This window comes from Pan paniscus, chromosome 4 (genome assembly GCF_029289425.2).
Source record: "Pan paniscus chromosome 4, NHGRI_mPanPan1-v2.0_pri, whole genome shotgun sequence".
NCBI classification, from domain to species: Eukaryota; Metazoa; Chordata; class Mammalia; order Primates; family Hominidae; genus Pan; species Pan paniscus.
Genome location: NC_073253.2, coordinates 5,742,874 through 5,759,838, shown reverse-complemented (window position 1 = coordinate 5,759,838; position 16,965 = coordinate 5,742,874). Strand labels below are relative to the sequence as shown.

General features: G+C 43.0%; 1 protein-coding gene across 2 annotated transcripts in view; it reads right to left on the bottom strand.

The window, feature by feature from the left end:
• Positions 1–8,485: 8,485 nt before the first annotated feature.
• ICE1 (interactor of little elongation complex ELL subunit 1) overlaps positions 8,486–16,965 on the bottom strand; it is a 67,702-nt gene continuing 59,222 nt past the window's right edge. For both annotated transcript variants that reach the window (XM_003807968.5, XM_034959718.3), the window contains 2 exons: positions 11,897–11,995; positions 8,486–9,557 (listed from right to left, as the gene is read on the bottom strand). In XM_003807968.5, the coding sequence (XP_003808016.1) occupies positions 9,376–9,557; positions 11,897–11,995 (281 nt within the window). In that variant the 3' untranslated portion in view covers positions 8,486–9,375. The remainder of the gene's footprint in view (positions 9,558–11,896; positions 11,996–16,965) is intronic.

The following is a 16,965-nucleotide window of genomic DNA, read 5'->3' as shown; positions in this document are numbered from 1 at the left end:
CCACCTCCCAGGTTCAAGCAATTCTCCTGCCTCAGCCCCCTGAGTAGCTGAGGTTACAGGCATGCACCACCACGCCTGGCCAATTTTTCATATTTTTAGTAGAGATGGGTTTCACCATGTTGGTCAGGCTGGTCTCAAACTCCTGACCTCAGGTGATCCTGCCTCAGCCTCCCAAAGTGCTGGGATTACAGGCGTGAGCCACAGCACCCAGCCCAAGAAATGTCTTTTGAGCGGAAATGTCTTGTGAGGTCAAATTCTCATTATCTGAATGGACATTTCTTGGGGGCACTGTATTTTGTGTTGAAAAAAAGTTTTAAGCCCTACCAAAAATTTGGGGATGACTCTTATAAAAATATGATTTAAGATACACTTGTCTTGTTTCATAATTGCTACACCAAGACAAAAGACAAGTACCAGGGGTGCAAGGAGCCCCATGAAGCCATGAGAAAATATAGGTGCTCCCCTTTCCACCTCGATCTGAAAGACATGCAAGTATTCCTAACCCTTTTTAACAACAACAATTCCAGGCAAGTTATATTGCGATTATTTTTTAATAATCACAATCACAATAAGACAGACATTCCTGTAGGCTAAATGCCTTTTAATAAAGGACTCTATCATCTTCCTCCAGAGACTTTTTTTTTTTTTAACCAAAGGAAAAGTAGTGGTCAGAAAATACAGGGCGACAGGCCAGGAAGGGCTTTCTCCTCACAGCTGCACACTTTCACTCGCACAGCCAAGTCTTCCTGAGCAGGGGGTGCGCGGGGCTCTCCTTTCTGGAGGTCAGATTCGGGTTGTCCAAACATTTGCCAATGTGACTGTGGTTTTCCATTAAGATATAGTGAGTCCTGGATTATCTGTGAGTGGTCAGGGTGGGAGCAGTTTCCTTGGCAGGTGGGAGAGGTGCCCTGGGGCGGGCAGAGCGCTGGGCATGTGCAGTTTGGCCATCCCACAGGGTCAGTGACTCTGCAACCCTCCTTCAAAACACGGTGGGCACAGCAGGATGCAAAGACACAGAAACAGGTTACCTCATCGCAAACATGCTTTTGCCTCTGAACTCCAACTTCCGAAACATTTCAAGGTGTTATTTTCTTACAAAACTGTTGCAATACTCGAAAAGTGTCCAATTTCTCAATGCTGTCTGTAAAGCTCTTTATTGGAAGTTCCCTCCCAAGCGCTTTAGAAGCGTTGCCGCCACTGATTCATGCAGTCTTTGCTTCTGTGGAAACGGCCCCTTTAAAATATACATGAGGAACATGTTTGAAAAAGGATGGCATTGGGTGGATTTGAAATACACCTTTTGTTTCTTTTCTTTCCTAAGCCTGTGCTTGGTCTGAAGAAGGAGGGCTTCCATATGAAAGAACCGTTTTGAGAGCCAGGGTTCATGATCAAAGCGCAGAGCTCTCCCTGCTGGGGAGGACAGGCGGCTGCAGGCCTCACGTGTGCACCAGAGCCGGGGAACTGAATCAACATTATTTCCCAGTAAAAACACTTGTATGGGGTTAGTAATAACAGTAACCAAAAAATCAGCTTGGGGAGCCAGGCATAGCATGTTTTTTGTTTGTTTGTTTGTTTGTTTTAGTTTGAAGATTTCTGTCTCCCTGACTCCTTTCTCTTTGCTCACTCGGGCATATTGTGGAATTTAAATGAAAAGAATTGTCAGATGAAAGACAAAATAAAGCTCAACCTGTGAATAATAATAAAAAAAAAACCCTTCACAATTGCATAGCTTTTTTCTTAAGTGCATTAAAAAATAGGTACGTAGAGCTAAAGAAAGCCAGAAAAAAAGGAAAGTAAGCTTATAGTTCCTAGAATTATATTCACGTTACTTTAGTTTCTCCAATGCCAGTGTTTCTATTTAGAAATTAACATGCTGCACTTCAAAACTGCGTCAAAATCCAGAAAACTTACTTTCTCATCACGAAGCAAGTTTTACAAACACAAAGATGCATTTAAAACATTATTCCGGATGATTGCCAATGTGATAGGGGTTAAATTTCTGTCTCTTAAAAAATACGAAATAGAAAAGGTCAGGAGAGAGTGCTTTAAAAATTCTATTTTCTGCTCCACTGCAGACTTAACAAACAGCTTTTCAACATGCAAATAAAGGATGGCCCTCCGTTACAGAAATTCAGAACAAAAGTTGTTGGAACCCTCGGCTTCGACTGCAAGTCACAATTTCCCTCCTTCCATGAAGGTGCAGCAACCACAATGCAGATGGCTCTCCTGGACAACGGAATATGTTTCCCGTTTCTCAAGCAGGAAGAATAAGTATGTAATTGGCATTCTGGAGAATGACCTGCAAGAGAAGCTCATTGTTTCATACAGCACTTTCGCATTTTAAGGTAGGCACAGGGTCCTGTTTGGTTTTCTCCTCCTTGGCGAACACATGTCTCCTGGAACACAGCGACACAGCTCTAAAGAGCATCGCTGCTGCCAGGGGATTGTGAGCTCAATTCTGCATTTACAGATGTGTTTCCACACTCACAAGGCCCTGGATTAAGTAAACATCCTACACTTTGTAGGTTCTTCCGCCTTGTAGACCATTTCCCCTTCTTCCCGGGACATGAGGGGTGATTTGAAAGAGAAGCTTATGAACAGCTTCTGAGTGACTAATGGGAGCGTCCTGGAATGGCTGGGGTGGCTCAGGATCACCTGTTCGATAGGCTCAGGGCCCTGGAGCTTTCCCCATACACCTTTTTTATGTCTGAGGCAGCTGTAGGGCTGACAGAGAACCTCATTTAGCAGAAGACATTCCTGTAGGCTAAATGCCTTTTAATAAAGGACTCTATCATCTTTCTCCAGAGACTTTTTTTTTTTTTTTTTAACCAAAGGAAAAGTAGTGGTCAGAAAATACAGGGCGACAGGCCAGGAAGGGCTTTCTCCTCACAGCTGCACACTTTCACTCGCACAGCCAAGTCTTCCTAAGCAGGGGGTGCGCGGGGCTCTCCTTTCTGGAGGTCAGATTCGGGTTGTCCAAACATTTGCCAATGTGACTGTGGTTTTCCATTAAGATATCGTGAGTCTTGGATTATCTGCGAGTGGTCAGGGTGGGAGCAGGTTCCTTGGCAGGTGGGAGAGGTGCCCTGGGGCGGGCAGAGCGCTGGGCATGTGCAGTTTGGCCATCCCACAGGGTCAGTGACTCTGCAACCCTCCTTCAAAACACGGTGGGGCACAGCAGGATGCAAAGACACAGAAACAGGTTACCTCATCGCAAACATGCTTTTGCCTCTGAACTCCAACTCCTGAAACATTTCAAGGTGTTATTTTCTTACAAAACTGTTGCAATATTCTAAATGTGACTATTCAAAAATCAAAATGTTTACTTTATTTTGAGGTTTTGCTACATTTTTACCAAGGATAGTTTTAAGAATCTCGCTGGTGTTGGCTTGGACTCGGGGATCCCGGCACACACGTCCAGCAAGTGTGGGGTTCCAGCACAGCCGCCGTGGAGGATCTGGGGCACAGGGGCCTCAGGCCTGACAGCGCCCGGTCCCTGGCGGCGAGCGAGGAGGCGCACCCCTAGAGGAAGCTCCTGCATCCCAAATCCTAAGCCCCGCGCCAGCGAGCCTTCCCGCAGCCTTCCCAGCAGCTTCGCTTCCAAGGGTCACGAGCTTCCCCAAGTAACCTGAAGCCCACGGAGGCCTCGACCCTTCCGCCCCAGGGGACAACTTCCCCAGTGGAAGCGCAAGCACAGGGCCGGAGTATGCACTGGCAGGAATGAGTAGCTGAAGAGGGCAGAAGGAGGCACCTCAAGTTTTATCCACCTCTGCGATGACTGTAAGTGACCAACGCGCAGGGAGTGCAGCACGGCGAGGTCACTGTTAGGCACCTGCCGGCAGGCCTGCGGGGCGGGGTTGCAGAGACGGAGGCGGGGCTGCGGGTTCGGAGGTGGGGCTGCGGGGGCGGGGCTGCAGAGATGGCGCTGCGGAGGCTGGGCCTGCGCTGCGGGTTCGGAGCCTCGGGTACCAGGATTGCAGAGGGGGGGCTGCGGGGGCGGAGCTGCGGGGGCGGGGCCGCTGGGGCTCAGGGCCTCAGGCTACGGGCGGGGCCGCCAGGGCGGGGCTACGAAGGCGGTGTCCCCATCCCTGAGACCTCTATCTGCCCAGGCATCTCTGCGAGGGCAGCCAAAGACCCGCCAGTCAGTGCAGCCCCGGGAGAACAGGGCCTGGGCGACAGGGAGAGGACATTCCAGTGCCGACCCGTTTCAATGTTTAATTTGCTATATGCATACGATAATACACAGGTAAGAGGAGGCTATTCAAGAATAGTATATATTGCATTACAAGTGAAACTATTAAAATGGATATAGTATAACAATAATTAACACAGAGAAACAATACCTAGGAGGGTCCGTTTACGGCTGTGGAAGGTCTGGTGGTTGAGGGTTTACATTCTCAGCTCCTCGCCTTCCGGGTTTTTCAGTTGTGTACTCGTAATTTAGGGTGAGGTTATCTCAGAGCAGCAATTGATGACTGTTAAGGAAAAAGTAATATTCTTAAAGACTATGGGAAAAATTAAAAACAAAACCAGCTAGGGACTGGATTCAGTTCAAGGTGGTGGAAGGCAGTGACAAGCTTACCTTCTCCTCTTTCCAAACTTCCATGGAAATGGATCAAGGGATGGGACAGTGGGGAAAGCCATCTAGAGACCAGAGCTGTGACCCTCTGAAGACAGAAAGCAGCTGAGAAGGCAGAGGCCGCTCAGGCAGCGGGAGGGTGAGCAGACCTCGGGTGCAGAACAGAGCAGGCCGCAATGCTCAGAGTACTTCCTGGGCAGTGTCTACCCAACTGCTGGGGGCATCCATGTCACCGGGAGGCACCCCCGGAGTTTCAAACTCAAGGGTTTTGGGTGAAGCTCTAGAATCTCCAGTCCTAAGAAGCCAGGTGTGATTTAGGCTCCCCACTGCCGACAGGCCCCGCGAAAGGTGCAATTAGAGAATGGCTGATGAGGGCTGGGCTCCAGGGTGAACGCTGGCACCTTGACACCCTGATGAGACACATCTTGTGTGCTTTGGAAGACAAGGTGGCCTGAGCCAAGGCATTCCAAGGTACTAACGTCCTTCACAAAAACACAAAGTTCTTCATGAAAGCAAGCAAAAGCATTCATTTTCATAGAAAACTGAATTATATCATTTTTATGGCTCTTCACTCACACTTCTGTTTTTGCCTCTGTCATCAGAACCTATTTCGTTGTGCAAAACAAATTGACTACAATACAGTGAGGGCGCTTTAATTCCTCAAAATTCCCCTTAGAGGGGCAAGAAAATGAACTTCTTGTTTCACAATTATGCACTCTGAATTTCCTTGAGAAAGCGTCAGGTAGATGGAAGCAAGCAAGAGAGGAAAGCATTTACAAGTTTATAGATCTGACTTTTTCAACTTTCTCCTAAATTTTTAAAACACCCCTCATTGAAACATTGTTGCATCCTAAGTCTTAATGAGGGCGGTTGATTAGATTTCCAGGTGTGAGCTCTAATCGCACTACAAATTCTTTGTAATATGGTTCTACACAAGATAATGCGTCAGGGATGTTTGAAAAAAGTAAGTTCAATGTGGGCAGGATGACTTAATTGACTAGTTTCTTTGCCTGCCAGTTCATCAGAGGAGAGCGACACAACCTGCCATTCACTTCACTGCCACTACCAATTACTCACCTGGTCACTTGCTTGTCTTTCTCCTTCCTTCCTTCCTTCCTTCCTTCCTTCCTTCCTTCCTTCCTTCCTTCCTTCCTTCCTTCCCTCCCTCCTTCCTTCTCTCTTCCCTTTCTTTCTTTTTTTTCTTTTTTTCTTTCTTTTTCTTTCTCTTTCTTTCCTTTCTCTCTTTCTCTTTTTCTCTTTCTTTTCTTTCTCCCTTCCTTCCCTTTCTTCTTCTTGTTTTGTTTTTTGATCAAAGGACTTAAGTATTTGCTTTTTTTTTTTTTGAAATGTGCTCTTAAACACGAATTTTACATGTTATTCTAGCCACACATTTTCCCCATTTACTTATTAATAATGGCCCTAGGAAGTGCAAGGAACACCCCAAACATGAATGGAAATGCTTCCCTGATAGGCTCTCAGAGCGCGAAATTCTGCCCCCAGACGACCTCTCCAGTTAAGGTTCCCTGTCTCTTCCGGATGGTTTGTTCATGGGTGAGTCTACAGTGCCCTCTAATGGCTACAGTGCAGTTCTTTCCAAGTCCAGGTATGAATTTATTTCTATTTCATGTTCCTTAAATATTGAACTTGCTGAATTATACTGCCACATCCTATTTTAAAAAACAAATTAAACAATGTAACAGAGTACTTTCTCTGTGAAAAATGACACTCCGAAGTGTGTAATCATCTTGCTCTCTGTCCACACTCTGTTGACCATTTTCACCCTCTTCACCGCTGCCCTGGCTTCCCGCGCAAATACCATCATGTGCAGACGCTCCGAGAATCTCTGCCGTTGCCCAGCGCAGCCGGATTCAGTGTCTCCTGCTTACCTCTGCACTGAAAGGCTTATCAAGCTGCAGGGGAACCAGCTTGAGCCGCCAGCACCAGTTGAAAGCCTCATCTAACTCCAGGCTGAAAAGTGTTCATTTTTGTGTTTACAGTTTTAGTCTTTTTTTTTGGTTCAAGTAATAAAACGTTACAATAATGTTCTGTTTGGGTACTAGAAATTAATAACAGCTTAAAACCTTTCCACTCTCTGGGGATAACAGAGTATCGTGGGCAACTTCAAGCCTATTTATCGTCATCAGTTCATATGGAGTGGATGCTGCCAAGTAAACTCAAGGAACAAGTACGGCAAGCAAAAGTCAGCACCGGTGCTAATAAACGACAGTGCACCTCCTCTCCATTAATCAAAAACACATACGACTGCTGAGGTTTAACATGTTTGAACCACCTGACAAATCCACTCACTAAGCACAATTTCCACAAACTCGGTGGACCACGCCCTGCTCTTCTCTCTTCCATACTTCCCACTCCCTGTGCCACCCATTCCAAGCCCATCACTATGTGGGAGATGCTCACCAAGGTCACTCACCTCACCTGACCTTGCAGCTTCCAGCCACATCGGTAGCCAAGTGCCTGGACAATATATGACCGACAAGTTTCCTCCCACACCACCTCCTGCCCTGTCTTTCGTCTTCTCCCTCTCCCATGGCACTTCAAATTATAGGAGGGACTGGGGGGAAGTTATTTTTCTCCCTAGGTGAACGCAGAAATACACACACAGACCTTTAAGTAGTCTTCCTATGCTGTCAACTTCCAAAGCTCTGTCACATACCTTCTATAGAGTTTTTCCTGTAACGGTTCCCTGCCACCTCTCCTTGGAGGTCTTATGGTTCCCATGTCCCAGATGGAAAGCTCGAGAGTCGTGATTCCTACCACCTGTAATTCCTAAACCTGTGTGCATCTATCTCCCCAACTCCAGGTGCTCAACTCAGTAACCTGGACGTCTTCCCTGATTCTTCCCCGGAACTTCATGAACACAGCATCAATTCTACCCCAATAGATGTGAAGTCCATATGCCCTTCGTCATCTGCACCCTCACCACCGTCAGCTCCCAGCTCCACCTGTTGCAGTCGCCTCCTAACAGGTCTCTCCACTTCACCTCTTGCCCTTCTCACATCCCTTTTCCTCAGAACAGCTCCAGTGAACTATTGCACGTGACACCTCCACTCAATCTCCCTGGAGCCTCAGATGCCACTCAGCATGAAAGTGCTCCCAGCTGTCTTGAGTGACTGGCAGTTATCTAACCTGATCCCATGGACACGCGACAGGAGTTTTGGCTCCAGCAGACTCCTTCTGGCACTCATGGGATTGTTGCCTTGCAGGGCTGCCCCAGCAGGGACATTCCTCCTGCCTGCTTTCAAGTCTGGGTCCCTCCATCCAGGTCCTTGTAATGTTACCTCCTCAGAGAGATCCTCTTTGACCACGACGTGGAAAGAGGCATCTACCCTGCTACTCTATATGCAAAGCTCCAGGTTTTCTTTCCTGGTTGCTATTTCCCCAATTTATGATTGTTGTATATACTGGGTGACCACTCGTTTAGGATTTTCCTCTACCCAAATGCCATGTGACTAGCTCCTCCCAGCAAGGCACCTGGCAGAGAGAGTATGTTCAACATATTGGTAGTAAGAATGACTATCAACACAAAGCTTCCAAAAGGACAACCAAGTGATTTAAAAATTTCAGTTCTGCCTGTAATAATTACTTAAGGAAGGAGTAACAAAATTGCTGCCAAATGCAATTGTTAAAGGGCAGCAGCTGTAATTAAACAAAAAATCCAATCATGAGGGCCTGTAAACACTTAATTATCTGGCATCTGGTATCACTAAAGAGCATCTCCGTAAATACTCAAAGCCGGGTAAGTACTGGCAATGCAATGTTTCTATCACCAGAAGGCAGGTCTCTTTAGGAATGACCATTTTCTTCTATCTTTGGTTAGATGTCTTCTTCACCCTTGGTAGAGCAGAAGTAACACCCAGTTTCACTCTAATAATCAGAACAGTAATATCCATGGCTTACTTTTATTTTTTATTATAAAAACACATACAAGAGTTTTAAGAAATAACGAATATAAGACAAATCAAAACCATGGTGAGTTATTAAACCCATTTTCTATATACAAATACTAAAATTCCCAAAGTGGAATATCATCCAATGTGAGACACATCATAGCACGGTCCATATGTACACGACACACAGAGCTCTGCCTGCGCTCATCTGTGAATTGCTCGTTACATGTCACTGATAAAAAAATCTGCAAGGGAACTTCTACTCTTCAGTTCTCCTCTTCCTGATGCATTGTCACATATTTTTAAGGAACTTTAGGGATATGAAGAAAATGCATTAAAGTGGGTTTCTGCTAAGGGCTCTCCATGTTTTGCTCTGATCAATTACGCACTACATCTTGAGAAAAACTTTTGCAGCTCATTTCCAGCTAAGATAGCAGAAAACTCTAGGTTTTTGCCAATTTATTTTTTCCTAGTCACTCACTGGAGCACAAGTCCAACAACAACAGCTCAGGAACCAAATCATGTTTTTATATTGGTAAGTTCATTATAAAATGCCACTCAATTTTAAGAAGCCACTAAAAGGACACTTTCTGCAGCAAAAAAAGGGCTAAGTTCAAGTTTTTGTTGTTTGACAAAGACACAATAATATAACCCATATGTCACAGATCACAACAGCCTTAAGTGAAACGTATGAGATTTAGGGAAAAACGACTATGCGACTGCTTGTTTCTCCTGTCTCCTTGCCAAACAATAAGGAGAGCCTCTGGTCTGTTTTATCTATTTTATGTCTTTATGTTTTGAAACCTCCCTTTGTATTCTGAAAGCTGATCAAACTATTTGTGTTCAAAATGTGTCAAGGCACTTCTCAAGCCTCAGTGGCATCCCGGGTCAGCCAAGCTCCTCTGTGCTCAGGGCACTGACTTCCTCTAGGCAGCTGACAATCGCAGACGGAACGCTTTTGGAGGCCTCTCTCCGCCAAGCTTCCAGGATCTTGGAAATTTCTGCTGGATTGCTGGGACTCAAGTCACAAAGAGCATACACGGCTGCTAACTGTATACCCCATGGTATATCTGAAAAGAAATTTCAGATCAGTCATAAAACAAGAAAATATCTGTTATTCAAAATTTTAGTGATGTAACCTACTGGAATACTATTCAAATACAAAATGCTTTCTGCCAGCAATGAAAATTAAATATAAAAAAAACCCACAATAAAAAAATTCATTTAAGACCTGTCCACAAATAAAAAAGAAGAAAAGCCAGACAGTAGCTGTCTGTAGTTTCCTGGCCCCAGCAGTGTTCTGAGGACTGTTTGTGTGTTTTTAAAAGGGAGAGGGCCTCCAAGATCCCAGTCACCCACGGCCACCACTGAGCTTCCCAAAACAGTTCTGGAAGGATCACACTCCCATATTTAAGGTTTAATAAAACGTGATCCTAAAACCTTCATTAAACATATGACTCTATGAGATATCCACGGGAAGCATTTATAAATGGACTTTGGAAATGAGAAAACATAATAAAATGAGATATAATGAAAAATTGTTTTTGTAGCGTACCATACTTTCAAAAACTACAGTACAGTGTATGATTCTGGATTACAGCTAGGTTATACATTACAGTGTATTATCACAGTTCTCTTTTAAGGTAAGTTTATTTCAGAGTTATGAAAATTTCATTTACTTAGATAATTTAGGTTAAACAATTTAGGAGTTAAAGTTGGAGGTTGCACTGTATTCCTACTCCAAAAATCTGAAATCCAAAATGCTCCGAAGCTGAAACTTCTGGAGCATCAACATGACCCACAAAGGAAATACTCACTGGAGCATTCTGATTTTCTGATTAGGGATGCTCTCAACTCATAAATATAAAGGAAACACTCCAAAATCCAAGAAAATCTGAAGTCTAAAACACTTCTGGTCCCAAGCATTTCAAATAAAATATACTCAATGTGTATCTCAGTTTTCTCCAACAAGGTAAACTAGCACTATTTCAAATAATACAAAAGCCCACACATTCAAACATTAATGCTGACAAGCAGGCAGAACTGCAGCTCTTAATATTACTCCCCCCCATAAACTACAAGCAATGAGAAAGCACAGAGCACGGGGTACACAGTAAGGCCATGACTCAAACAAATAAAAAAGTGTAACAGTAAGAGAAACACAAGAGGTTAAAAATAATTTTAATAAATAACAGCATGTGGCACTATTTAAAGAGCTAGCTCTGGAGAGGGACAGACCTGGGCAAACAGCAGGGATGGCACTTCCTAGCCTCACCTTCAGCAAATCACTCTTCTCTCTGAGCTTTGGTTTCCTCCTGTATACAAGAAGGACAATGCCATCCACTCAGATGGCTGTCTTGGGGATCCCGTTAGGCTGTGGGGCAGTGCCATGCACAAGGTCTAATCTATAGCAGGCCCCAACATCAGCTCCTCCTTCTCCCTCATGGGGACGAGGATTACCACAGCTTCTAGGTTACACCCACTGTAGTATCAGAGTAAACTGCATCTGCTGGCAAAACAACTCATTAGCCATTATTCTGGCTACTTTCTTTTATGTCAATATACAACCTCAATTGTAAAAAAGTACACTGTAATATGGAAGAAATGTGTACCACTTCAGTGGCTATCCTAAAGTTAAAGAAGGTATTTCAGAGAAAGCAGCTTAATGAGAAACACTGTTCTCATTAAGCTAAATATACAGTCTCCCACTGAAAGCTGAAGACAACCTACCATGTTAAGATCATCTTGGGTGTTATACAGTATTTAAAATGTAACTCTGTGCATTTCTGATGGCATGTTGCTTAACTGTATTATTCCTTGATTATATAATATTCAAAATAAAAACTAGATTCATCCCTTATAAGAGTTACTTTGAGTTAAGCTTCTCCCACAAGAGATAAAATTACATGCTATGCAATACGTAAATGATAATAGAAATCCCCACTACGAAGCCTTGCTCACAAGGTCTCCAGGTTTACAAGCTCTCCCCTCTTGATGCTAAGTACTCTGTGATACCTGGCATCTCACTGTGCATCACGGATTTCATTCCGTCAAGACACAGCTCCACCCAGGAGGCCTCGCAGAGAGCCCAGGTTAAGTCACTTGTCAGGGATCACACAGTACAGAGTTTTAGAGGCAGAATGTTAGCCGCAGGAAGAGAAGAGACTTTCTTCTTCCTTAGGAAAGCAGTGCCCAACAGGGCGAACGACTTTTATTTAAGTAATCAAATACCACCACAAAATCCACACACACATTCCAATATTAATGCTGGAATGTTTTGCAAATATTCCCTAATCTATGAGGCAGCAAGCAAAGCACAGAGCACAGCACACAGTAAGGACCCCAAAAATGGTTTAACTATGAGAAACACAAGTTACTTAAAAGTAATTTTAATAGATGTAAGTTTTACCTTCATCGTGAGCATGCTGTATAAACATACCAATAACCGAACTAATATTTTTCACAGCAGATGGAAATCCTTCTTTCAAACCCAATTGGCCTAAACGACCTAGGGGAAACAAACCAAAATGTAAACAGTCCAGTTAAATGTTGACTAACTTTTCCTAAGAATTTAAGGGTCCACTTCTCTTACAAGAGGTGATCAAAATGCCTCATCATTTCGTCTTGCAATCACCTATACCAGATGATATACAATGTGTTGCTTTCCAAGTTACAATGGAATAAATAGAATTTAGAAGAAAGAATGGTTTCAGTAGGGCCAGTGTGAAATGCCTGACTTCTGTTAACACATCAAAGATAAGACTATGGTCCCACCAAAATATGTATTTTTGGTCTGACACTTTGGCAACTGCTATTATACCACAGAGCAGTAATTCTCAAGTGTAGTCTGCAGAAACCTTAGTGTCCTCTAAGTCAAACTACTTCACAACAATGCTAAGAAGTTAAGTGCCTTCCTCCCAGTGCTGACATGTGGTCTGATGGTGCAAAAGCCACAGCAGATCAAACTACCGGACTGTGAGTGCAAGTCAAGACAGTGGCACCTCGCTAAATGGGAGTTATTCTCCACTGCCAGGTGCTCACAGTCAAAAAGCCAATTTTACTTAGTCACAATTACTCTCACTAAACCTGGACCCCGAAGCACAGAACTCTGTAACATGCTGTAGATGGCACAGGAAGCACTCCCCCATGCACTGAGTACACTGGTTGTTGTGAAGAAATGCACTTATCCAATTGTTTGTCTTGTGAGTGAAATTAGGCGCTTTTTTCTCATAGGACACCACCTTTGATTGAAAGAACTGACAAACTATGGCTAACTGGAACAATGCAGATTTTTTTCAACAATAAACAAAGTGAACCTGTAACTTAAATGAACTTTATCCTCGTGGTCAATAACATCTGAGCTTTCAAGCAAAATTAAAAGTTTGGAACAATTTTCATCAGCTATCCTGAGCTTGACAGCTTTACAATATTTAAGACTTTTCTGTGATGAGATTGGTGATATTAAATGTGATTTTTGGGTATTGCTGGCATTTCGAAGATCTATGTCAATCAATTATTTTCCAAGTGAATAATGCAGGTTACAAAATCATAAGTGGGCAAAAGGATCCCTTCAACATTTAAGCTAGCTCAATGGATTTTAGTGTAACAAGGTATAAAAAGCTCACTGACAGCATTTCAGATTTCACACTTCAAGTACCCTTTAAGAAATTACTACTTGTTGAGTTTTATTGTAGCATCAAAAAAGAATATCCGTATTTGAAAAGGCTAATAAAAGATTCTGCCCTCCATCAACTGTGTATTTGTATGAGAATAGGTTTTCTTCATATATTCAGTCTTACGGATATGAAAAACACACGAGAATGAATGCAGAACAGATAACGAAAAATCAGCCATCTGATATCAAACCAGACAGTACAAAGGTCTGCAACAAGGCAATGCGATTCTCATTATTTTTTGTTTTGGAAATATAGTTATCTTTCATTAAAAACGTCATTTATGGGTTCATTACTGTTCATTTTAAATGAATAAATAAACAATTTCTGAGTTTTTAATTACTAACACAGTAAATACAGATAGATGTAACCTGGAGTAATGAAAGTTCTTTGAGGGTTCTCAATAATAACTAACAGGTATGAGAACCAAAGATCCAAGGATGGAGATCACAGGGCAACCAAATTCCCCAAAGGCTAAAGCAAGCAGGATGGCATCATTCCCCCCATTCCCCTAAACTCGCAGCCTTCCCTTACTCCAGGAACTCTCCTATGGATGAGAACTTGCTTCAAAGTGGAATCCTGTTCCCTCCATCCAGGCAAATCCTCATCTTCTTTTGACTCCTAAGTAGGAGAATTGCGGAACATATCTTGGATGTGCTTTTACAACAGTATCATATTGTATGCTCAGCGTTCTGTGTTCACATTCTCTCTCAATACTACAAGTGTCCCACAGGTCTATATGTGGATCCAGCATATGAGTTTCATCTCTATTTTAAATGTGGAGAAGCTGAGGCATGGGGCGCTTAAGTAATTTGCATTACTTTGTATCCTCTACAGGAACTAGCTTAGTGCTAGGTACTTGCAGCCTGAATATTGTGATACACAGCAGATGCTCAGTACATAATTACTGATCAATGAATATCAGGATAACTCCCAATGTAAGATGATATTGTAAATATCTGAATAATTTCTAGGGAGCCTAGGAAACTGAAAAGTAATTTACTTCAGAAATCAGAAATTTCAGGTCACTGACCACTTTCAAATATCTCTTTGCAATCAGATTAAACTGCTACCAGCATACCACTGGATCTGTCCTCTGGAACAATCTACCACGGATATTAACTGTATGACTAACAGCAGAGAAAGGGATGCGCATCTAGCACAGCTATGGTATTACTCCATCATGGGATGTGCATGCGTTCCCAGGAAATATATCATCATGTTATAAGGGCTCCCTTTCAATTAAAAGCACTTAATGAAATTCAGTTTTATAAGTGATTTAAATTAATGGAGCTAAGGAGTAAAATAAGAGGAAATCATGAGTCTAGTAGATGATTTGGGGAAAAAGACTCAATATACGATGACCTGACAGAGATAACAGATTGGCCATGATGGAGGAAGAGCTCCCCACAGAAGGTATGTGAGGACGCTCCAGGGCCATCCAGCCTTATTAGAATACAAATAAGAAATGTGGAGCTAATCTCAACATCCATGACAATGCAATCCCCAGCACTGTCAAGGGAGCCCCAGCAGAGCTGAGGCCTGCACAGAAAGTAAGTCTACAGGCAGACCCTTCCAATAAACACTAATTAGAAGATAAAGACAGCACTCTGCACAGAAAGTAAGTCTACAGGCAGACCCTTCCAATAAACACTAATTAGAAGATAAAGACAGCAGGGTTTTCATTTAAGATTCTGGATGCAAGTTTGCAAAGGAAAGGTGAGCTGACACAATTTCAAAGGAAAGCTGACAGATTTGCCAAGAGAACAGATAGAAAATCACTGAATAATGGCTACTTCAGTCTGACCTGCAGAAACCTGACATGTGGCACACTGTTTTTCTAGCTCTAGGTTCCAGTTAATACAAGGAGGGGCAAATTATTCAGGATTTTATAAGCTCTTTGGGGCAGAAAGGTGGTATTCTACAGATTTACACTCCACTGAATCCAGTGGTAGGCAAATTTCTGTCCCAACTTTGCTACCTTTCCACTGGATGGCCTCAGACAAGGGCTTAATCTTTCTAGGCCTCAGCTCTGCCAAGAACTGAGCACTGCAGTGAGATCAGTTTCTATTCTCCACCACATTTCTGTGACTCTAGAGCAATTCAAGCATTCCACAAAATGCTCTTTAATAGTTAATCATTAAGGCAGGTTGGAGTAAACCCCGTGTACTAATCCTGTGACCATTTGCTGTTAGCAATGCTCACACGTGAATCCAACATTAGATAACGCAAGTCTCACTGACCTAAAGCTTGTTTTACCGTCCACGGAGTAAAAATCTCAATAGGATGTGCAAATTTTGAATTAAGAATAGACAGAGGCCGGGCATGGTGGCTCACGCCTGTAATCCCAGCACTTTGGGAGGCCAAGGCAGGAGGATCACCTGAGGCCGGGAGTTTGAGACCAGCCTGACCAACATGGAGAAACTCTGTCTCTACTAAAAAAAAACAACAAAAAATTAGCCGAGCATGGTGGCACATGCCTGTAATCCGAGCTACTCGGGAGGCTGAGACAGGAGAATCGCTTGAACCTGGGAGGTGGAGGTTGCAGTGAGCCGAGATCACGCAATTGCACTCCAGCCTGGGCAACAAGAGCGAAACTCCGTCTCAAAAAAAAAACAAAAAAAGAATAAAGACAATTCCTTTATTTTATGAAGATTAGTGTGTGACTTAAGTTATTATTATTAAATCACAGCCTACCAACTTGATTTTTTACTCAATTTTTCAGTCAAGGTCAGATTCAGAAATGGCAAGAAAGTTCACTAACAGTTTCTCCTTAGTAACAATTCAAACTCTCATCCAGATGAGTGTGTGTGTGTGTGTGTGTGTGTGTGTTGGGGGGTGGGGGTGTTAATGTCACCTGTGAGAAATCTGCCAGGCCTAAACAGCAGGCCTCACTCACTTTCACCCTTTGCCCTCAGCCTACACTACTGTCCTTGTCACCCAGCAACTGCCTCGCTCTGAGTCCCATCTCCTGCGTATAGTGCCACGGCACGAAAAGGACAGGCAGGACCAGGCTCTGCTGCTCCTCTCCTGTGCTGGTGCACCTGTGCACACGTGGCAGCCCACTAGGCTGTGCTCCAGCCTCCCCACACCCATCTTGCTCATGCACACGACTTCATCAGCAGACCTGAGAAGGGCTTATTCTTCCTGACTTTGCTCCTACTTTGACATTACGCTTTCTAATTATCCATCCTCTGAACTACTTTTATATGTTTATAAGCATTTTAGTACATGGTATTGTCAATTATATATTATGTTAATTACACATTATTCTTATTCTCTATAACATATAATTGTATTGTATATCAGTCTTAATTGTATAAGTATGCATATATTACTCTAAATAATACATATTATTAAATAGTCATAAATTATTTGGCTCTCAACAGCCAGAATTTTAGATTCAAAGAATAAACTAGACTTGATTTGAACAAAATTACAAGCCATATTTTATCCCAACAATTACACATCCTTCTTTTTAAACTATTAACATATTCTTAATTCACATATTTTAAGGTACATATTTGAAAGTATATAATCTTAAATAGTTTTCTTTAAAAGAGTTTTGTGACATCTAAATGAAAGGTAAAGTACAGTCACAGGTCGCTTAGTCAGGAGACCACATTTTAAGAAATTCATCTTTGAGGAGATTCTGTCCTTGGACAAACATCATCCTAGAGTACACTTGCACAAACACGGATGCAGTAGCCACTACACACCTAGGCTATATGGGGTAGCCTACTGATAGGCTACAAATCTGTACAGCATGTTCCTGTACCGAATACTGGAGGCAACTGTAACACTT